Source organism: Nycticebus coucang, chromosome 2, assembly GCF_027406575.1.
Source record: "Nycticebus coucang isolate mNycCou1 chromosome 2, mNycCou1.pri, whole genome shotgun sequence".
Taxonomy (NCBI): Eukaryota; Metazoa; Chordata; class Mammalia; order Primates; family Lorisidae; genus Nycticebus; species Nycticebus coucang.
In genome coordinates, this window is record NC_069781.1 from 154641290 (window position 1) to 154665466 (window position 24177).

Below are 24177 nucleotides of genomic sequence, written 5' to 3' on the forward strand. Positions count from 1 at the left end.
CCAAACATGACAATGTCGCCCTTCAGGAAGGCACCTCCGAACACAAAGCGGATTTCATCACTGTGATCAGCTTTAACAAAAGCTGGTTTTGTGTTTTCAAAGCACTGGGGCCGGTGTTGAAACTCATAGAAGTAGACAGGTGCACCAGTATCTGAAAAAAGATCAGGAAAGGCCAGGCGTTGCTTGCGGGGTGCAGCAGGGAGCTGCATCCCCACCTATCACGCCCTGGATCTGTAGACCCAGAGGTGGGAAAAGCTCAGGGGCAAAAGGTGACTTAAACAAGCCTAACTTCCTTCTTCTTCGTCTGAGGCTGAAATTTCCTGCCAGTGTATCCCAAGCCCCTAATGACAAAAGTATTCACTTACTCTTCTAGCCAGACTGAGAAGGAAATAGCCCTACTTCTCAAAAAAGTCCTTCACGTTGAGCCAAGATCTACCTTGTTGCGACTCTGGTTCAATTACTGGAGGCAACAGAGCAAGGTTAAATCCCTGCTTCCAAGAAACCCAGGCAGGTGCATCCTTCATTCCTTCAGCTCTCTGCTGCTCAAGTGCCCTGCACTGCAATTTCCAACACTCATGGGGCACACACAAGCACACACACATACATGGGCACACACAAACATACAGACACTCTTGGTTTCAATTTCACCCCAATTCCTGGCTCATTTCTCCCCATTCCTTCCAGCAAGGCTCCACAATGCAGTTACTTTATACTTTTTGTCCCCATTTCCCTTCCTCTTAGCCTCTCTTTTTTAATTGAAGACGATTTATGGACACAAAAACGCAGGTTTTAAGTGTAGAGCGGGATGGTTTTTTATAAATATATTTAGGTAACCACTGCCCTGGTCAGGATGAAGAGCATTTCCATCACCTTAGAAAGGCCCCTTCTGGCTACTCTCCCAGGAGACAACAGCACCCTCACTCCTATCGCCAAAGGTTCATTTCACCTGTTCTTGAATTCTGCATAAATAGACTACCATAGGTACTCAATGGCCTCTTTTGCTCAGCTTAGTGTTTGTGAGGTTCATCCACATTGTTGTCTGTACCAACAGTGGACTCCTTTGCATCACTGAGCAGTACGCTATTGTATGAATACACCTCAATTTGTTTATCTATTCATCTGATGACAAACATTTGGGTTGTTTCCATTTGGGGACTGTTATGAGTAAGGCCAATGTGAACATACAAGTCTTCTGTAAGGACAGAGACTTTCATCTCTCTTCAGTGAGTGCCTAGGGGTAGAATCACTGAATACCAGGGTAAGTGTATGTTTAACTTTATCAGAAACTACCAGGATCCCAGAGTGGTTGTACCATTTTACTTTTCCCATCAGGTTCTGAAAATTCCACATCCTTGACAATACTTGTTGGTGTGGTTTGTGTTTGTGATTCTAGTCATTCTAGTGAGTGTAATAAACTCATTTTGAGTTTATTTTGCCTTTCTTTGGTGCCCCCAAATGCTGGGCACTCTCACACAGAATTTAGGGTTTTCATATTCTTCTGTTTTAAGGTGTATTTTCAAGTTCAAGATTTTACTCATGATTGTAAAAGACCATCTTTTCATTATTCAACTGTAAGATTCCTTCATCTATTCTGGATATAAACTTTTTTGTCAGTTAGTTATATTGTGAATTTTTTCTTCTAGTCTTTGGTTTGCTCACTCGTTTTCTTAATAGTATATATATCTTTTTTTCTTTTTTTTTTTTTTTTTTTGTAATTTTTGGCTGGGGCTGGGTTTGAACCCGCCACCTCTGGCATATGGGGCTGGTGCCCTACTCCGTTGAGCCACAGGTGCCACCCAAATAGTATTTTTTAAATATAAGATTTAAATAAATAAAACTCACCTCTTTATTTTAAAGTATATAATTTAGTGGGCTTCAGTACACATACATTCATAATATTGTGTAACCAGGCAGGTGCATCCTATTTAGGTCCAGAATATTTTCCTCACCCAAACAGAAACCTGGGAACCATCCAGCAGTCATTCCCCATTTGCCCCTCCCATCAGCCCCTGGAAAATGCAATTCTACTTCTCGTCTCTATGGATTTACCTAATCTGAACATTTCATATAAATGGAATTATACAACACATGACCTTTTATGTCTGGTTTCTTTCACTAAGCATATTTTCAAGGTTCATCGTGTTATAGCAAGCCTTCGGTATTCATTCCTTTTTATGGCCAAGTAATAATTCATTTTATATAGATTTTTATATCCATTTTTAAATGCCACATTTTCTTTATCTGTTCATCAGTTGATGAACACTTGGGTTGTTGCCATTTTTTGCTATTATGAATAAAGATATTAGGCCAGGCACAGCAGCTAATCCTAGCACTCTGAGAGGCTGAAGTGGGAAGATTCCTTGAGCTCAGAAGTTCAAGATGAATAAGGGTGCTATGAACATTCATGTAAAATTTTAATTATCTTGTTTTTAATTATCTTGAGAAAGGCTGAGCATAGTGGCTCATGCCTACAATCCAGCACTCTAGGAGACTAGGTGAGTGGATCTCTTGAGCTCAGGAGTTTGAGATCAGCCTGAGCAAGAGTGAGACCCTGTCTCTAAAAATCAAGGTGTTGTGGTGGGTACCTATTATCCCAGCTACTTGGGAAGATGAGAAAAGAGGATTGCTTGAGCCCAAGAGTTTAAGCTATGGCACCATTGTACTCAACCCACTACAAAGAGTGAGACTCTGTCTCAAAAAAAAAAAAAATTATTTTGAGTAACCCCCCAGAAGTGAATTTGCTGGGTTATATAATAACTCTATATTTAACTTTTTGAGGAACAGCCACAGTGTTTTTCAGAGTGGCTGTACTGTTTTATGTTCTCACCAGTAGTATATGAGTGTTCCAGTTTCTCTATATCCTTGACAACACTTACTCATCTTCTGTGTTTTTTCTTAATTATAGCCACTGTAGTAAATAATACATGCTAAAGAATAAGTTGGAAGTTGGATCCTTCCCTCATACTATACACAGAAACTAACTCAAAATGAATCAAAAGCCTACATATAAAACTAAAACTGCAAACCTTTTATAAAAAAGTATAGGGGTAAATTTCCAATGCCTTGGATTTGGCAATGGCTTCTTAAATATGACACCAATAGTACAACTCCTTCCCTCATACTATACAAAGAAACTAACTCAAAATGAATCAAAAGCCTACATATAAGGCTAAAACTGTAAGCCCTTTATAAGGAAGTATAGGGGTAAATTTCCCTTTCCTTGGATTTGGCAATGGCTTCTTAGATATGACACCAAGTATAACCAACAAAAGAAAAGAAAAAATAGATAAATTTATTTCACTAAAGTTAAAAACTATGGTGGAACTATTGCACATTGCCAATAGAGTAAGAAGGCAAACCACAGAATGGAAGAAAATATTTGCAAATAATACATCTCAGAAGGGATTAATATCTATGTTATATAAAGAACTCCTAAAACTCAGCAACACAGAACAACTCAATTCAAAAATGAGCAAAGAACTTGGATAGACATTTTTGGAAAAAGATATATGAATGTCTAATGAGTACATGAAAAGATGTTCAAGATCTCTAATTATAAAGGTAATGCATATAAAAACCAAAACTCATCAAAATGACTATTATATTTTTAAAAACGAAATAACAAATGTTGGTAAAGATGTGGAGAAACTGCTAGCTGTGTGCATCGCTGGCAGGAATGTAAAATGGTGAACCCCTGTTGAAAACAACATGGTAGTTGTTCAAAAAATTAACATAGAATTACTCTATGATCCAGAACTTCCACCTCTGGGGTATACCCAAAGGAATTGAAGGCAGGGCCTTGAACAGGTATCTGTATACCCATGAGAATAGCATCATTGTTCACCATAGCCAAAAGATGTTAAAAAAAATCCAAATATCCATTGATGAATGGACAGATAAACAAAATGTGGTGTATATATAAATACATACACACAAAAAAATATGTAGAAATATTATTCAACCTTAAAATGGAAGGAAATTCTGACCCACGGTGCCCCACGGATGACCCTTGAGGCATTGTGCTAAGTGAAATGAACCAGACACAAAATGACAAATATTGCATGATTCCACTTACATGAGGTAATTAACTAGTCAAATTCATAGAGACAGAAGGTAGAATGGTGGTTAGCAGGGCCTGAGAGAAGGCAACATGGAGAGTTATTTTCTAATCTGTACAGACTTTCAGTTTGGGAAGATGAAAATGTTTTGGATATACGCAGCAGTGATGGTTGTACAACAGTGTTAATGTACTTAATTCTACTCAACTGCTCACTTAAAGATGGTTAAAATGGTAGTTTTTTGTTAAGTACATTTATTTTATTTATTTTTTATTTTATTTATTTATTTATTTATTTTGCAGTTTTTGGCCAGGGCTGGGTTTGAACCTGCCACCTCCAGCATTTGGGGCCAAGGCCCTACTCCTTTGAGCCACAGGCACCGCCCCTGTTAAGTACATTTAACTACAATTTTTTAATGTAAAAAAAAAAAAGAGTATTGTGTTCAATTTCTAAATATTTACAAATTTTCCACAGATTTCATAGATAAAATTTAATACAAATTTTATCATATATTTCTAACTTCATTCCATTGTGAAGAGTACACTTTATTAAATTTCCACCATTTTTAAATTGATTGAAATTTCTATGACCTAACATATGGCTTATTCTGATAGATGGTCCCACATGCACTTGGGAAAAATATGGAATCTAATGTTCTCATGTGGTATATTTGAGTATATTTAAAACTGTTGGTTTAAGGAAATGGATCAATATTTGGAATCACACCCTCTCCCTAGACTCAGCCAGGAAAAAACAGATACTCTGAACAGACCAATTTCAAGCACTAAGATCAAAGAAACAATAAAAAAAATCTCCCAACAAAAAATGCCCTGGTCTGGATGGCTTCAAACCAGAATTCTATCAAACCTTCAAAGAAGAGCTTATTCCCATACTGCAGAAATTATTCCCAAAAATTGAGGAGGAAGGAATCTTCCCCAACACATTCTATGAAGCAAACATCACCCTGATACCAACACCAGGAAAATACCCAATGAAAAAGGAGAACTTCAGACCAATTCACTAATAAATATAAATGCAAAAATTCTCAACAAAATCCTAGCCAATAGATTACAGCTTATCATCAAAAAAGTCATACATCATGATCAAATAGGTTTCATCCCAGGGATGCAGGGCTGGTTTAATATATGCAAGTCCATAAACATAATTCACCATATCAACAGAAGGAAAAACAAATACCATATGATCCTCTCAATAGATGCAGAAAAAGCATTCGATAAAATCCAGCATCCTTTTCTAATTAGAACACCGAAGAGTTTAGGCATAGGTGGCACATTTCTTAAACTTATCAAAGCTATCTATGACAAACCCACAGCTAATATTTTACTGAATGGAGTAAAACTGAAAGCTTTGCCTCTTAGAACTGGAACCAGACAAGGTTGTCCTCTATTGCCATACTATTCAACATAGTGCTGGAAGTTCTAGCCAATACAATCAGGCAAGAGAAGGAAATAAAGAGTATCCAAATGGGAGTCAGGGAGGTCAAACTCTCCCTCTGTGCTGACGATATGATCTTATACTCAGAGAATCCCAAAGACTCCACCATGAGACTCCTGGAAGTCATCAAAAAATATAGTAATGTCTCAGGATATAAAATCAATGTCGAAAAGTCTTTGCGTACACCAATAACAGCCAAGATAAGAAGCTAATCAAGGAAAAAAATCCCTTCACAGTAGCCTCAAAAAAAAAAAAAAAAAAGATAAAATACCTAGGAATATACCTAACAGAAGAGGTGAAGGACCTGTATAAAGAAAATTATGAAACCCTAAGAAAAGAAATAGCAAAGGATATTAACAAATGGAAGAACATACCATGCTCATGGCTGGGAAGAATCAACATTGTTAAAACATCTATACTTCCCAAAGCAATCTACAGATTCAATGCCATCCCTAAAATACCAACATTATACTTTCAATTATTTTTATTGGAAAAAATAATTCTTCGTTTTGTATGGAACTAGAAAAAAACCTATATAGCCAAGGCAGTTCTTAGTAATAAAAACAAAGCCAGGGGCATCACCATACCAGACTTTAGGCTGCACTACAAGGCCATAGTGGTCAAAACAGTAGGATACTGGCAAAAAAATAGAGACATAGACATTTGGAATTGAATAGAAAACCAGGAGATGAAACTAACATATTACAGCCACCTAATCTTCAATAAACCAAACAAAAACATACACTGGGGAAGGAATCCCTGTTCAACATATGGTGCTGGGAGAACTGGATATCCACATGTAAAAGACTGAAACTAGACCTGCACCTTTCTCCACTCACAAAAATTGATTCAAAATGGATAAAAGACATAAATTTAAGGCATGAAATAATAAAAATCCTCAAAGAAAGCATAAGAAAAATACTAGAAGATATCAGCCTGGGGAAAGACTTTCTGAAGAAGACTTCTGCGGCAGTTGCAATAACAACAAAAATAAACAAATGGGACTTCATTAAACTGAAAAGCTTCTGTACAGCTAAGGAAACAACAACCAAAGCAAATAGACAGCCTACACAAGGGGAAATGATATTTGCATATTTTGAATCAGACAAAAGCTTGATAACTAGGATCTATAGAGAACTCAAATTAATCCACATGGAAAAAAGCTAACAATCCCATATATATCAATGAGGAAGGGAGATGAGTAGAACCTTCTCTAAAGAAGACAGATGAATGGCTAGAAAACATATGAAAAAATGCTCACCGTCCCTAATTATTAGACAAATGCAAATCCAAACCACCCTGAGATATCATCCAACCCCAAAGAGAATGGCCCACATAACAAAATCTCAAAACTGCAGATGGTGGCATGGATGTGGAGAGAAGGGAACACTTTTACACTGCTGGTGGGACTGCAAACTAATACTTTTTGAAAGGGAGTATGGAGAACCCTCCTACTACTCAAGCTAGACCTCCCATTTGATCCTGAAATCCCATTACTGGGCATCTACCCAGAAGGAAAAAAAAAATCCTTTTACTATAAGGACACTTGCACTAGATTGTTTATCACAGCTCAATTTACAATCACCAAAATGTGGAAACAGCCTAAATGCCCACCAGGAATGGATTAATAAGATGTGGTATATGTATACCGTGAAGTACTATTCAGCCATTTAAAGAGATGGAGACTTTACATCCTTTGTATTAGTCTGGATGGAAGTGGAAGACATTATTCTTAGTAAAGCATCACAAGAATGGACAAGTAAGAATCCTATGTATTCAATTCTGATATGAGGACAATTAATGACCTAGTACACAGTGGGAGGTGGGGGAAGGGAAGAGCAGAGAGAGGGAAGGAGGGGAGGACATGGTATGTGACACAATTTTGGGGGGTGGGACACAATTACAAGAGGGATGTTACCTAACAAATGCAATCAAAGTAACCTGGTTCTTTGTACCCTCAATGAATCCCCAACAATAAAAAAAAAAATACTAAAATTTAAATAAAAAAATTATTGATTTAAATAAAGTCTTTGTCTAGTAAGTCCAATGCCTGGACTTACTCAAGAACAATTTCTATTAATTTTTTTGTCTGTGTATGGACCATACTCTCATATTTCTTTGCATATCTCATAATTTTATTAAAAACTGGAGATTCTGAGTATTAAAACATTGCATCTCTCTATATTAGAACCTACCCTCTCCTCTGGTTTTGTTGTTACTGCTTGTTGAGGCTGTTACTATCTATTCAGTGATGTCTCTGCATGAATTTTGTGAAGTCTGTACTTTGTAACAGTCTCTCTTCTGTTAGCTTAGTGATCAGCTAGTGATTTGATAGGTCAACTAGGATTTCCATAAATGGTTAGAACCAAGCAACCAACCAAAGAATAAAAAAAGAAAATCTCCCATCAGAAAATGGATGCTGTATTTTGTCGAATACTTTTTCTACATCTATTGAGAGAATTGTATGTGGTGTGTGTACACCATGGAATACTAGTCAGCCATAAAAAGATGGAGACTTTGCATTTTCTGTATTTACCCAGACGGATTTGGAGAACATTCTCCTAAGTAAAGTATCTCAAGATGGAAAAGCAAGCATCCCATGTACTCAGTACTATGTTGAAACCAGTAGCTCATCAACTGTAGGCCCACATGAGAGGGAAACACAATTAAATTCAAGAAGGGGGGTGGAGGGAGCAGAAGAAAAGGGAGAGGAGAGGGGAAGTGGTGTGGAGCCAAGGGGAGTTGGTAAGTTCCCACCTGAAGGGGACAATGTAGGAGTATCTGGCACACTACCTGGGTGAAGGACTCAACTGGGGCTTGGACTTTACCTTAGAAATGTAAACAATGTCACCTAATCATATGTATCCTCATATTAATCTGAAATTTTTTAAAAATGGCTATGAAGACCAAAAAAGGACAGAAAGAAAACCTCCCTGTCTTTGTGGCTGGGCTCTGTGCACATGTTGGAGCACTGCTTAACCACTCAGTTTACAATTCTACCCTAACCTTTACTTTCTGCTGAGCAGAGCCTGAGGTCAGCATTGATGGGAAAGCTTAGGGCCTCCCGAGGGCTCTCCTGCGCAGGCTCCCCACTCTGGACACACCCACGGCCTCCTGGAGTCCCCAGAACATGTGGGGGCTTTGCAAGCCCTTACTTCCCAAAGTGTCTCATCGCCCATCCTTCCCTCTTGAGCTTTTCAGTTAGTCTATGATTTGCTCCAATGGTTAGCCCTTGCCCCTGGTGGCAGCAACTAAGGCATTTACATATGAAATGATTGTGACAGGTAGCTGTCACAGTTAGCGGTAGCTACCTGAGCCCTTAGAGAGTTCTGATTTAGGTGTAATAAAGGCAAGCCTTCTGAGCTAGTCATTTAGGGAGACAGGTCAAAGCAAATACCGACAATTATTTGAAAATAAGGTCTATTTTTCTCACTCTATTACTATACTCCTGTATTATAAATGCGGGTTGCTGGTGTTCAAGGCCACTGCTTAGCTGGGTCTCAGGGAATGCTGCAAGAGTGAGGAAAATGCCACAGTGAGACTCAGGTCTTCTGCACTGACCAAGAGTCCACCTGCTGCCAGGAAAGCCTTGATTTGTTTCTACAGTTCTATTAAAATTGATCCTTATGGTTCCTGCTGGTTTGTTCACTTCTTTTGTGGAATGATGAGCCTTTGAAGTTCCCTACTCCCCCACTTTTGCTTGCATTATTAATATCATCTTTCAACCAGCAAAAAAAATTAAATTTTCTTTAAGTACAATTTCTGCTTTTACATTTGGATCTGCAATTTCTCACAAACTAATTTTTGTGTATGGCATGAGCTAGGGGTCATGGTTCACTTTCTCCCCACATGGATATCCAGCTCCACTCACATATCTGAGGGTCTATCTTCTGTTCTCTCCACTCTGTTCCATTGTTCTACTTGTCTATTGCTCAGCCAATACCGAAGTTTCTTAATTACTGTAGCTCCATGATCTGTTCGAAAATCAGGTGAACTGTAGGCCCTCCAACTTCAAGATGGTTTTGTCTATCCTTGCATTTCCATATAAATTGTAGAATGTGTTTGTTCATTTCTCCAAAACCACTCCTAAGGTTTTTATGGAGATTGGGATTGCTTTGAGTCTAGAGACCAATTTGTCCATTTTAATGAGGCTTTTATTCCCCTATCATTCCATGAAAATAGTTCTTGTCAGTGTCACCAGTGACCTCCATATTGCCAAATTCAATAGTCAACTCTCAGTCCTTATCTCAATTGTCACCTTTAAAGACCTTATAAAACAGTGACCTCCCATGGTACCCCATCACTGCTGACTTCTGCTCAGCTTGCTTTCACTCCATCTAACACGTTCTATTTACTTGTTTATTCATTACCAGGCTCACCTGCTAGAATGTGAGTTTTATAACAGCACAGTCTTTGTTTTGTTCACTATATTTTGAAGACCTAGAACAGTGTCAGGCACATAGTAGGTCTTTGATAAATACTTGTTAAAAGAGAAGGAAGGGGAAAGAGGGAGGAGGGAAGGGAAGGGAAAGTGTATGTCTCCACAAATAATGTTGTCTTTGTAGTTATTCCACTACTCCTTATAGAGTAAATAATCTGAGACATCCTCCAGAACATTATAGGGAGGTGGAAATTTTCTAGGTGGTCCTGAAGAAGGGGAAGGAACAAAAAACAAGAACTGAGCAACATTCGCAAACTCTGAAAGGCATGGAAATTACATAGGTCAGCATAGCCACGGAAATTACATAGGTCAGCATAGCCACATCCCTGACACACCTGGAAAGCCCCAGGGCAGAGGAGGCAGCTGCTCAGCAGACAGCAGGGATCCCTACAGCCACCAGCCTCCCTGAGCTGTGGACCTGGAAGGTATGCTTAGAGACTCACCTCTGTGATAGCGAGCTGTGACCACCCCAGGGACTACAAAGAATACATCTCCAAACAAGTCCAGAAGACTATCTCGGATTTCAACCAGGGAGTGCATGTCACTGAAGTATTCATCAGCCACAGCGTGCAAATAATGTAAGGGGACATGCTGTAAAAAATTATGGTCACAGGAGATCCAGGTCAGCAACACTGGCCAACAGGTTGAGCACCTACCTATGCGGGCATGATTCTGAATGCTTTACATGCAGAATCATTTGATCCACACAGCAAACCTGTGAAAATCAGCCCATTTCACAGATCAGGAAAATGAGATATACAGAGGTGAAGTGCTCCATCCAAACTGGTAGAACCATGATTCTTTCACAAATCTATTTTCATCTAAATCCTATGCTGTTCACCAACTTGCAGAAAGAGTCATTGCTGGGTAGAAGTAGCCACATCATTTGTAGATACAAAGTGAGAATGTGGGGTCCCTTGCTCAAAAGTTACTAAGAATTTCCAGATGGTGACAGCAGAGCCATCTTGAAATGTAGGACCCTTCTGAGCACCTGGCTCTCTGTGAGAACACGGGCCACGCATCCACTGAATAGGCCCTGCTTCTGGTACCAACACTGCCTGCAGCCTTTTGTTGCCTTTCCTAAGACAGCCTTTTGGAGCCTCAGTTCCCACATCTATGAAAAATGGGTAATTCAGAGGATTACATGAGATGTGAAGAGAAAAGCATGTTTCCCAACCAGAGAAGGCCTTTGGTCCTGCCATATCCCTGGAGCCCCATTGCCAAGGGCCTTAACGGCTTTTGATGTCTTCCTGACTCTTTGGCCAGGCACCCATCTTCTTCCCAAGCTTCTCCCCCTTAACTTGCCCCAAGGACAAATGGAAGAGGGTAGAAGGTGAACTTCAAAAAGATTCAGGAGTCTCTCCCAGTGGTGATGGTTTTAGGGAGTCTCTGGGGAGTGCTGGATAAAATGTTGCACCTCAAGTCCCAACCACCAAGATAGTGCCCTTGTCAGGTTGCTGTGGAATCTTGAGGCAAAGCAGGGTCCACCAAGCTGCTCAGATGTGTAGATCGGGTCCTTTGGAGCCTGGTGGTTTTTAATTAGGTCCAGGACAAGGGCAGGCTCTGCAGCAGGTACAATCTATGGGGCAAGGGCCTGGCTGCTTGGACCCCAGGACCCACAGGCTCCCATGGTGCTGGAGGTATCCAAGATGTATATAGAGAGTGGAGTCTCGGGCCATAGTCCATAGACGGTTGGAATGTAAGGTTCTAGGGTTCTCCAGCAAGACTTTCCCTTCTGCACCAGGGAACTATTGACCATTTGAAAAGCAGCACCTGGCATGTGACACAGCCTAGGGGAGACCCATGCCTTTCTAGTCCCCTTGTACCCTTCCCTACGAGCTGCTTCCTGCCCTGGGATTGGGCTCAGGATCCCTTTTCCACTTGAAATGTCTTCCTGCTCAAGTGTTCCCCTCTTGAAGGCCCAGATCAATGGCCACTCCTCCCTGAGGCCATGTTCAATCCAGCCCGAAAGAGTCCACTGACTGACATTTTAATCTCTTTCAAATCTTTGTCCTCATTCTCATTACCACACAGCCAAGACCCATCAAACACTCATCCCTCCACCAAGCTATGGGGCCTGAGGGATCCCTGCCCACTGTGCAGCCAGAAGGCTTTTTCTAAAATGGAAATTGAATCCTGCAATCCCTCAAATTCTCCCTGATGGAGCCACCTGCCCCTCTGGTGGGCACTACAGGGCCTTGGACATTCCTCTGCTTCATGCGTGCAGAGTGTCACCTCCAACCATCCCACATGGCACCCCAGTGCCTAGGGAAGCGCAGGGACATGTGGACACTTGCTAAACATTTGTTCCAAAAAGAAACAAATGAAACGAACTCAGCACTGAGTCCACACTGCATAAATGTGAGGAGGGAGACGGACGGAAGGCGAGAAGGAAGGAAGGAAAGCACTCTATCTCTAGAGCCTAGTGTCGAGAACAGGGATTTCCAACCAGTGTGCCGAATGAAGATCATAGGTGTGCCATGAACATTTTTAAAGATCATTCATTAAGAAGTTCAAAGCACAGTATTATTCTTTTTTCACTCTTTTTTGTTCAACATAATTTAAGTGTGCAGTGGAAGTTAACCATAGGTTCAAGTGCGCTGTGAGATAAAATAGGTTGAAATCCCTGGTCTAGAGTAAGATTTAATGTGGGGATATTTGTGGCATGGATGAGGAGTGAGTAGCTGAGGAATGAGTGACTGAGTAAATGACCAGGGTCCTCAGAACCTGGCACGGCACCAGGCTGGCATGCACTGAATATTGGTTCCTAGTTCTCTGTGTGTTTCAGAATCTGGAACTTCTCAGACTGTAGGGAGATAGTACATACGCTGCATGTTATGAAACACACTGGGACGGGGCGGCACCCCAACATCTATGCTAATCTGTCCCCAGAGAAACACGGGAATCGTGTGGTAAATAAAGTAAATGAACATGTCAGAACTACAAAACCTGACAACTGCAGACCTGCCTGGGTCAGGTTTGGCTGCCAGGTGGGTTACAAAAAGCCTGGAGGTTTGGGGAGCTCTTTGGATTCAGGGCCTTGTGTGTAGGGATTGTGAGCCCGCACTGAGGAAAGGTCTGTTGAATGAATGAGTGAGAAGCATCTCTCCCCTGGCTCCTCTCCTGAGTGTGACATGGATGTCTGTTAACAGAATGGGTCTGTGCAGCACTGCATCCCCAAGCTCACCTACCAGCATGGAGTGGATCAGGCGGAGGGCTAAAGACTTGTTGGAGCCAGCGAGGATCTCAGGCATCTCCTTCTGTGGAGAGAAGCAGGTTGTCCCCAGTCAGCCACCTGGCTATACAAAGGTGGACCAGTGTCTCTGAGGGCCTGGGCACCAGACTTTCCAAGGGAAGAGTGGAAGGAACAGGAACCTCTGAGACCCAGGCGCCCACTTGTAGCTTTGATGGACTCTCACACTTGATGGAAAGCAGCCACCCCCGCCACCCCCGCAGCCTCACAGGGCCTGAGTGACTGCCCTGTGGAAAGGCGCCTGTTATGGGCTGGACTGTGTCCCCCCACAAACCCCTATGATGAAGCTATAACCCCCAGCACCTTAGAATGTGACAGTATTTGGAGATAGGGCCCTTACAGAGGTGATTAAGTTAAAATGAGGCCATGAGGTTGGGCCCAGATCCCATCGGAAAAGAGTCCTTCCAAGAGGAGGAATTTCAGACACACAGAAACACCAGGAATTAGAGCACAGGAAAGAGAGACAGCACCTTGATCCTGGATGTCCAGCCTCCAGGACTATGAGAAAATGCCTTGGTGTTGTTTAAGCTGACCAGTCTGGTATTTTGTCACCACACCTAATACAGACCACAACTTGGCTCCCACACCACGTTCAAAGAGAATCCAGAAAATCGCGAAACTGCTCGTTTGCTATTCTCCTTCTAAAGACCTTTGCAATCAGGGCCTCTGAGAAGCCAGCTATAGGGTTGGGCAGGGAGGCAAGGAGGCTGGTGGCTGAGAACATGGGCACCCTGCCCTGCCCTCACCAGCTGTGAACTTGGCATGGGACATAACTCTTCCTGCCTCAGGCTTCCCATCCATAAGATGGTGACAGTCGCTCCCATGCCAGGGCTGTGATGAGAACAGCGTGAGCTGATATTTGTAAAGCTCACAGCAGTGTTTGGCACCAAGGAAGAGCTATGCGTGCATCGTAATTTGTTAAATGATCATTTTCTGGCAATGTTATAACGTAAAAAAAAAGAGAAGCAGAAACACCATTCACTTGTCAAATGCATCTCCTTGATGCATTTTTTTGCTGAAGATCTTGGGGTAATGAATCACAAGGGCATCATGTGGATATCTAAACATACCTATGTCCTGGAATCTGAGGGAACCCCTAGAGTTATTCACATTATCCACAAGCAAATTCAAACTAAAACCCCTCAGTTAACGAGCTGGAATTTGTTTCTGGAGGATCTCCTTTGGTCTCCAGGAGCCAATAATGGATTTAATTACAAGTTCACATGCAATATCGGCACTGATACAGGTTTCTGAGCTGCAAAGATCTGGGTACCACTTCCCATTCTGTCACTTGAATAAGTCCAATGTCTAGTGTTTGCTGAGCACTTACTACATGCCAGCCTGTTTGACAAGTACCTGTGAGGTGTGTATTAACACTATTCAGAGAGATTAGGCAACTCACCTGACGTCACACAGCAGGTAAGTGAAGAACCTCGCACTTAAAGGTGGAGTCTACATGCATAAAAATCATACACTATTGGCTCTGTAGCTAGGAGACTTAGGGAAGCCATTTTAGCCTCTTTGAGCCTCAGTTTCTTTAGCTGTAAATAGGAACAATACTGGCTGTGTGTTGCACAGACGGTTTGCTCTTGGCACAGGGAAGGCATCCAGGGACAGTTACCGTGGTTTTGCTGGTGGTTGTCACCAGTAGCACCTGCCTTCTTCCTAGCATACACCCAGAAAGCACTGGAAGGCTTTACTTAAGCCACAAAATGGGACTCAGTTGCCTCATTTACAACATGAGGACAAAAATTCTCAGCTTTACCCCCAAAACGTTGCTCTGGAGATCAAATGAGTAATGGCAGACTATGCTGTAATAACCCAGGGAACTCTGGGTTCTGGTTCTTGACAGCCACCAACAAGATTTGTAATTTAACATACCTCTTTATTTCTTAAGCTCCTTTCCTCCAGTCTCTATGAATGAGCTTTGAGGGTGTTATGAATGCGAACCCTCCAGTCTTCTGAGGACTGATGAAAATTTTACTTCCAATGGGGAGGGTCTTCCTAAACCACAGGGAAAAAATCCTGGCTTCTTCTCAGCTCAATGCTCTCACCTCAGAAGAGCCTTCTCCTGACCACCCTTTTTGTACCCTGAAGATGCTTTCTTTCCCCATTTGTATCCTTCAAAGCATCTGTCACTCTCTGAACTCATCTTTTCGATTTATGTCTTATCTGTCACTCCCCTCCAGAACGCAAGCTCCCAGAACACTGGAACCGTGTTCACAGCTGAATGCTCATTTTTTGCAAGTGCGTAGTAAAGGCTCAGTACATACCTGTCGAATAAATAAAATGACTTGATAATTTTACCACCTGCACAACCTTCAAGATCATTTTTAGAAGTCAAAATGCCAAACTGTGGCTGGACATGAACAGTTTAAAGGACTGAAGATTTTTGAACCTATTGGAAGGTCAGCTCTGAATACCTTGAAAACAGTCATTTACAATGTTTAATAAGAAAAGACCAAATGAATTCAATCCCCACGGTAAACCTTGTCATAAGAGGAGCAAGGCCAACACTTCCTGTGACACCACCTCCCCAGGTCCTCAGGTCCCCTTTTTCAGTGAAGGATTCTCACTCTGTGTTTGGCTGGTGGGCTCCAGCCCTCAGAACACCTGGTGTCATCTGGAAAAACGCCCAGCTGTTGAAGCCAACAGCTGTATCACTGTTGAGGAAGTGGCTATGCAGACACCAGAGTTCTTACCAAGGGCAGCAGATAGCCACACTCATGGTTATTGATGCCAATGATAGAAGGAGTTGCTGCATATGCTTTTAGGGACAATAATTCTTGCGGCTCATCCGGGAAGAAAAGCCCATCAATCACTCGAGTGAAAGACATTTTCTGTAATAAGGAAGAAAAGTAAAATCAGTAGCTGTTTTTGCTCACAAAATCTGCTATCCCCAAATCCTAACCAAGCTAAGCCAACCTTGGCTAACAGCGGTCAAAATGCATTTTAAAAAAAATAAAAACAAACCACTTTTAGCCCAGCTCAATGCAACAGTCCCTGGACCAGCTCTGCCACTTTCTTGGGCAAGGGGGCTAAACGTGCTTTAGTTTCTCTTCTGCTAGATGGAATAATAATAGTATCCACGGAAGAAAAATAATGGCCTAACACACTGTGGTTCCTGGACCAGCAGGCTCTGAGAACTTAGGAATGCAAAATCTCAGGTCTCACTCTGGGTCTACTGAATATAAACATCTGGAGGTGTAGCCCAGAACACTTATTCAGCAAGTCCTCAAGGTGGTTCTGATTCATGCTCAAGGCTAAGAACCACTGGCCAAATGCAAAGGGAAAGATGGGGAAGGAAAGGAGTGGTAAAGAGAGCAAAGACTGGTGTGAATACTTCCCATAGAAGTCTTTCCCAGGGCACTGTGCCTTGAACATAGCTGGGTACTTCTTGAGTCTTGGAAAGCAACAATGGGCTCTGACCACGGTTTCCTTCGGCTTCTGTTTAAGGAATTGGGTAGAAGGGAGCACACAGCTGGTGCACTACAAGCACAGAAATGTGCACATAGCTCCCTTCTATGCAGCTTGACACATCAGGTCAAGGGCTTATTATCAGTTTCACCTACTCTAGCACAGCTCACATCTTCAATGTAAACCACATAACTAGCAAATGTTGGAATCTGGCAGATGATGACCTTGCTCTTTCAAAGACTTTCAAAGCCCCTCAACATTGGGAGGGACATATGAAATCATGCAGTCTTATTAATGATCCAGTGATTAAAAAGTTCATCAACAGTCAGGAAGACCTTGCTTAAATACTTGCAGAGGGGACATCTGAAGGAGCTCAGTCTTCTTCCAGACAACTGAAGTTTTAGAAAGTTCCCAATTATTCAAAGCCAAAAATGGTTCCCTAATAGAACTTCCAGCCCCTGATCTTGATTTTAGCTTTTGGAGGTTTGGGGAACAAGCATGATCCCTCTTTCCAGTGAGATACCATCAGTGACTTAGAGATTTTACCCAGGCTAAGCCACACCCCTGCCTGTCACATTCCTGAAATTACATTTGTGTTTTACCAACTATTACCCCTTTTCTAAGTCCCCCCAAAATTGAATAACAGAAGGATAGGATTTGTGCCCCACTCCATTGAATGAATTCCCCTACCCCCAAAACTCTCCCCTTCCCTCTCACCTGCCCAAGGGCCAGCAACTCCTCGGAGGATTTTGCCCTCAGACACTTCAGCAGGGCCACGGAGTCTGATGCATTGCAACCACAGACATGCGCAACCATCTGCAACTATAATATTTCCAGAGGAGGACCAAGTCAGAGCATGGTACTGAAAATACCCAGGCAAATAAGAGTTGGAAAATGTTCTCTGACCAGCCACAGGCTGGTCCTTTGTACGTGAGTCCATCTTGTGGCCCCTCCTCAGCCCCACACACCTGTAACAGAAGGCGTGCACAGAGGATGGGTTGACACTGTGTCACCCTTGCTCTCTTGTCTTACCCTCCTGTTGTCTTTAACAAAAGCCAGAGCTACAGGTGAGGCCATGGAATGAAGCAAAAGTTCCCCGTCACAGAGAAATCAGTCCTGTGAGTGTGGCTACATTGTCACTAGGACTCTGAAAGCCCAGAAGCGCAGCTAAAGGGCCAGAAGCCCCAGTGAGGAGCAGCTTTGTAAACTCTGTAATTATCAGTTGAGGTAAGACTCAGGATCCATTTCTCGGCATATCAGCTCTGCCAGAGCCCTGGCCTGGAGGGCCCGAAAGACCTTTTTTCTGTCCGTGCTCCAGTCCTGCTCATCCTTTAAGGCCCAAGTCCCACCCTCCCAGACTTCCTTTCAGACCACTGCAGGCCCCACAGCCCCTCCCTTTCTTTTCACAGTTTTTGGCCAGGGCTGGGTTTGAACCGGCCACTTCCAGCACATGGGGCCGGTGTCTTACTCCGTTGAGCCACAGGTGCCGCCCAGCCCCTCCCTTTCTTAATCCCTCAGCAGCTGAGAGTTCCCCACCTTCCCCAGCTAGCCCATTGCTAAACACTGGCTTGGCATCATTGAGCCTTCCATATTTGTAGAACTTGTCCCTAAAGTGCTGGTTCCTAATTCTCTGGAAGTCATGGATGCTCTGGGACTCCCGAGGAAGCCACAGACTCTCTCCCTGGGAGAATCCCCAGCATACAGAGACTGCATACAGTTATAGGGTGTTCAAGGACCACCTTCCAAAGCTATCCACGGATTCCAGGTTAAAAAAAAAAAAAACTTTACAATAAAAATATTATATTCTCCTTAAGTTTAGAATACGTGTTATCCGCTGATAAACCTACATGTCCTAACAGAGCTGGGAAAACAGTGGGCACTCAACAAATGTAGGAAAAATGATACATATCTGTACCAACTGTAGCTTTCTAGAGAATGTTGCCAAAATCAGTGTTCCCCATGTGTCGCAGATATTTTCACAATCTTATAATTCTGTGTTTCTGCCCTTGGTGAACTCTGCTGTTTTATATAAAATGCTTAAGAAAATATACCTCTGAAATGATTAATACTTGGGAGATGGTTCCATAGCCCAGTGGTTAATTAATACACATTGAATGCAACATTGCCTTTGTTAATCCATTCATCCAACAAACACTTATGGTTGCTCAATGTATACCAGCTATTATTCTTGGGACATGAAGGACAGAGAGACTTCAGTCTCCAGGGCCTCACTATCTAGTAGAAAGTGAAAACAAGATGACAGATAATAACCATCTTGGGACATAGGCCCCACTGCTCCCTTATAATCCCATGCCAAACAACATTAATCAGTCACAGCACTATCCCCACTAGCTGGAAACAGCCTTTCTGAATGTAGTACCCTAGGTCACCATTCTCTGTGGAGTAGAATAGGTACAGAGATGAGCTGTATATAATACCGCATACAAGGGACTAAGTTATATATCACAGGCAAAAAAGGACGCATTAGATCTAAGAACTATAACATACACGTCCATGCACACGGATAATGTGGCACTGTGAGGCTGGACCAGACCTTCCTTGGAGGAGCAAGGCTCACCTTGGGCCAGCATGAGTTTCCCTGGGCAGGGTCGCTAAGGCAAGACAAGAGAAAAGATGGCAGTCTACTGACCACGGACTATCCTGGTGAAGTAAGAGGCCGCTGGAGAGATGTTAACAATATACCTACATCCTTAATCCTCTTGTCATCAGGGGCCTTCAGGTAAGGAATGATAGCCACCCCACTCTCCATGATGGCTTTGTGAAATAAGCCATTGGCCATGGGAGACAGAATCTGGAGAGAGAACACAGGAGACCCAGGAAAGGTTACCCAGGGGCTCCCCACCCGTCACACACGCCATCCCTCCCCTCCTTAAAGAAACCTTACCAGGAAGCTTTTTTAAGAGCTCTAGCCTTAAAGGGATTTTAAAAAATCCTGGTTTGGGGTGGCGCCTGTGGCTCAAAGGGGTAGGGTGCCGGCCCCATATGCCAGAGGTGGCGGGTTCAAACCCAGCCCTGGCCGAAAAAAAAAAAAAAAAAAAAATCCTGGTTTGGGGGTTCTAAGACTAGCTGTGAAGGTTTGGGCAAGTTTGAAGTCAAACTCAGACATGTGAGTTCTAGCTCCTTCTCTTCCTCTCTGGGTAACCTCAGGCAAGTTGCTTAATAGTACTTCTAAGCAACAGTTCACTTCCCTGTAAAACCTGGAGTAAAAGTTGAGCCCAGATCACAGAACTGCTGTGAGCAGTTGGGGAAAAAATGAACATAGAAATCTTTGTATAGTTCCTGGTCAAATTTTATGCATGAAATGAATGATGGCTGTTATAATCCATATGTCAGGTTAATCTAAGGTATCTTAGAAGGTAATTTTGAAGATATAAAAATACCTTGCATATTGTCAAGTACACAGCAGAAGCTCTCTTAATCCACTACCAGCATCTGATTTTTGCAATACGCTGCTAACTGATGCAGAGGAAATGCTGACCACTCAGGGCCAGTGGGCCATTTTCTAGCATCTCTGTTCAGTTCTATTCCCACCAGCTTCCTGTTGAGAGTCAGGTGTGTTTGCTTCCAAACATGTATTGTCAGTTGAACTTGTTATCCTAATTACCTAGTCAATGAAACATCATGGGAACAAATGAACCGTATGTGTAAAAAGAAAACAAAGTTACATCTGGGAAAAAGAACATTGACAAAGGACAGCTAAAAAATATTGCTGTCAAATTAGGTGTGGACAAGACCATGGTGAAATATTTGAAGGAAAAGTATAAACCTCCAGAATGTACTGCCATCAGACTGTTCTGCAGGCTTCTTCTTCTTTATTTTTTATTTTATTTTATTTATGTATTTATTTATTTATTTATTTTTGCCAGTGACAGAATAGAGTTTGTTGACAAGGAAAGATTGATAGAAATATTGATAAGCAAAGGAGAGGGAACAGATCTCCAGCAGTGGGAGGAGGGGGGAAAATCCAAGTGGAAAAGCCCCCTGCAGGCTTCTTTAAGTTTGTGCCTGATGTAAAGAAACTGGAGATGTAATTTGAGGACAGGGAATTTTGTGGGTGGTTTATGCAAGAGAGCCCATGTTGGAATTCAAGCCAGCAGACCAACTCTGAAAACATAAGGCCTTGTATAAAACCATTGGTGAGGGAATGTATATTTCATGGTTTAACTTAAAATAAAATGCTTATATGCATCTTTGGTTGTTTCATACTTTAGCTGAGTTTTTTTTTTTTTTTTCTATTAAAAGAGTAATTACCGGGCAGCACCTATGACTCAGTGAGTAGGGCGCCAGCCCCATATACCGAGGGTGGCGGGTTCAAACCCGGCCCCGGTCAAACTGCAACAACAACAAAAAAATAGCTGGGTGTTGTGGTGGGCACCTGTGGTCCCAGCTACTGGGAAGGCTTGAGGCATGAGAATCGCCTAAGCCCAAGAGCTGGAGGTTGCTGTGAGCTGTGATGCCATGGCACTCTACCGAGGGCAACAAAGTAAGACTCTGTCTCTAAAGAAAAAAAAAAAAAAAAAGAGTAATTACCAGTCCTGGTAATTGGATGGTAGGGCTTCTGCAAATACAAAGAATTTTTCCTCAAATTATTACTCATTAGGTGATCTTAGGTGATTCATTAAAACTCTTGCCATTGATAGCTGTCCCATCCATCAAAGGAGACTGAAATACTCATGATGTTTTTGTGAGGTACAAGGGACACAAGGTGCATTAAAGTGTTTGTTCAACATGGAGGCCCCAGTCAAATGGGAGTGATTGCCTTGTTCATTTTGAAAAATCCCACCCACCATCACTACCACCTGGGGCCATTCAAGTCACAAAGCTGAGAACTCACCAGGCCGGAGACACTGATGGCTCCTGCTGACTCGCCAAAGATAGTCACGGAGCTGGGGTCCCCACCGAAGAACTGGATGTTCTTCTGGACCCAGGATAGGGCAGCCACCTGGTCCTTCAAGGCCCAGTTCCCTGGAGCATGCTGATCTTGTGTGCTGGGAGCAAGAGTCAGGGTAAAAATTCTCAGTTGGCCACACTCTGTTTCCCACAGCCCAAGGAGTTCTGAGTAGAGGCTATTGGCAGGTGTCACCCATGAGGGCTTTGAGAATCAGAGACCTGGAGGTCCTAGGGAAACCAGGCTTAGTTCCCTAGGCTGGGAAGTGAGTTTCTTTGAGAACCTGATGAAAGCTATGCACCCATGAAAAATACACATATACAATGTTGCTTGTACAATTTCAGAATATTCATAGAGTCTCACGTCTAAAAGTTAGTGTATGCCAGAAAGCAAGCCCTTCCTGGGCACAGAGATCTAAATAATGAATATTTTTTTTAAACAGCAATAGCAATTTTTTTTAAATTGCAACAGCAATAACTGTAGCTGCAGTAACACCAGACACTGTTCTAGAGGACCTATGGCCAATACTCCCATCAGCCTCACAGTCTAGGAAGTGGATGGTGCTGTTTTTTCTCTATTTTCTCCCTTGGATTCTCTCTCTGCCCTTCTCTGCCCAGTTCCCAAAGCTGACCTCCAGGAACTGCATTGCCCAGGCTTCCCCTGTGTGCAGTCGGTGGGAGACATTAGCAGGAACTTGACTGAGGCTGGGCTCAAGGGAGATGGGAACGTGTACCCTTGGGCCCTATCTCTTGTGGGGAATGTTTCCTTCCATTAAACTCTGAGCATGCTGTCAGAATTCCAATGGACACCTGGGCTTCTTCTCACAGGACAAGGAAATTTAGGCCCACAAGGGTTAAATCCCCTTGTCCTAGAGCTAGGAAGTAGGAGATTCAGGAGTCAAGTTTGGGAGTGTGGCCCCAGAATCCATGCTCTTAGCAATACCCCTCTTTCTGTGCTGCTTCCCCTGGATGGGGGTAATAAACAAGGAAACTGAAGATGCTGTAGAACCAAAGAAATGCCTGGACGGAAAACATTCATGCGGTGCCACCACACAACTCAAGCCACACTGGGTTCCTGTTCCACTCCCCTCCTCCACATCCCAGAACCTCAAGCTGCTCCTTCCCTTGGGTGTCTTTCTCTGTCCAGGACCCCTGGGCTGGCAATGACTCCACCTTCTCTCTCAGACCCCCACATTAGGAAAGGAGCTGGCAACGCCACCCCCATTCCATCATGGCTCCCACCTTGATCCCTCTCTTCCACGTCTGTCTATTCTGAGAAAAATTAGGCCTCACCAGTTAAGATCTCAGCTTCTAGCACAAAATTCATAGCCTGGACACTTACTTCTGTGTGACCTTAAGCAAGTCACTTGACCTGCTTTGCCTCAGTCTTCTCACATTTAAAATGGAGAAAATGAGAGTGCCCACTCCACATGGTTGCCTGGCACCCAATAAGCATGTTATATACGCTTTAGATACAAGTTAGTCACTGCCTTTGGGATTCAGCCACCCCTGAATCAAGGCAGTGTGGTAACCTCCCAAGTGGACTCCCCAAGCCTAGCCTCCACTCTGCTTCCTCATACACGGTTCTGAGCAGGGTACTCCTGGGTCCCTCGATCTGTCTTGGGGAAAACCCATACTCCACACATAGCCTGGAGTTCCAGGCCTTTCCCCATCAGCCCATCCCTGTCTTTCTACTCCATCTCCTGCTGTATCCTCATCGACCCATAGTTGAAGCCAAATGTTATAAATTGTTGCTGGAGATCTTTCTTCCAAAGAACTCTGATGCAGAATCCTAACGTAGAAAGCAGTTCCAAGTGTAATTGCTATGGTTGAGGCACCTGTCAGCCTGCCTGGCTGCCTCTTCCCAGGCTCTGGTGGCTATAGGACCAACATTGCCTCAATCCCATGCATGGCCACATCTCATCTAGCTTCCTAACCTTTGTACAGCAGCATCTTTAGCCAAGCCCGCTCTCTCCCAACCCCTCCTCCTCAAGCACAATCACATCTCTAAGATGTAGCTCAAATGCTGCTTCTCTTCTGAAGCCTCCCTGACACCCTGCAGCTCCCATCTCCATTTCCACAGCCAGGCGGCTTCTCACCCTTGGAGAACGGATCACGTCCTGCCCGGTATCATGGATATTTGTGTCCCTGCCTTACCTCCCCCACTAGCCTCCGAGCCTCTGGAATGCAGGATTCACGTTTGAATCAGTGCTGCCTTCCCCCACAGTAAGGGAGGGTGGGCTCCATGCACAGTTGGGGCCCCATCCCTCACTACCTCTCTTTGCTCACATTGCACCAGGTCGGGCAGACTTAACCTGCCATATTTTAGGCATGATAACAGACGTTTTCAAGAGACCCAGCTCTGTTCTGTGACCTCTGGGATGTTGCTTGGTGTCCCTGTGCCCCTATTTTGCAGTTAGTTGTGAAATGGGAATAACCCCAGTGCCTTTCTGATCTGTAAAACAATCTGTAGGATTATTTTGAGGGTGAGTTGAAATTAAAGCACTAAAGGACTCAGCACCGTGCCTGGTTCAGTGACTGTCCATACGCGTGTTTGGTATTACTGGAGGGAGGGAAGTCAAGGCAGCTTAGAGAAGGTTCTTGGACAAGCATTTGACTTTACTAACTTCTCACACAATCAGTTT

At 43.1% G+C, this 24177-nt stretch overlaps 1 protein-coding gene across 2 annotated transcripts in view; it reads right to left on the reverse strand.

Moving 5' to 3' along the window:
• The window catches only part of CES5A (carboxylesterase 5A), a 33193-nt gene that overhangs the window by 3139 nt on the left and 5877 nt on the right, over positions 1-24177 (reverse strand). Inside the window, exons 5-11 of one of the 2 annotated variants that reach the window (XM_053602092.1) lie at positions 21480-21633; positions 19332-19436; positions 17342-17446; positions 15910-16047; positions 13146-13214; positions 10398-10545; positions 2-151 (exon numbers count right to left, since the gene is read on the reverse strand). In XM_053602092.1, coding sequence (XP_053458067.1) covers positions 2-151; positions 10398-10545; positions 13146-13214; positions 15910-16047; positions 17342-17446; positions 19332-19436; positions 21480-21633 — 869 coding nt within the window. The remainder of the gene's footprint in view (position 1; positions 152-10397; positions 10546-13145; positions 13215-15909; positions 16048-17341; positions 17447-19331; positions 19437-21479; positions 21634-24177) is intronic. The other variant, XM_053602095.1, reaches the window with a different exon arrangement.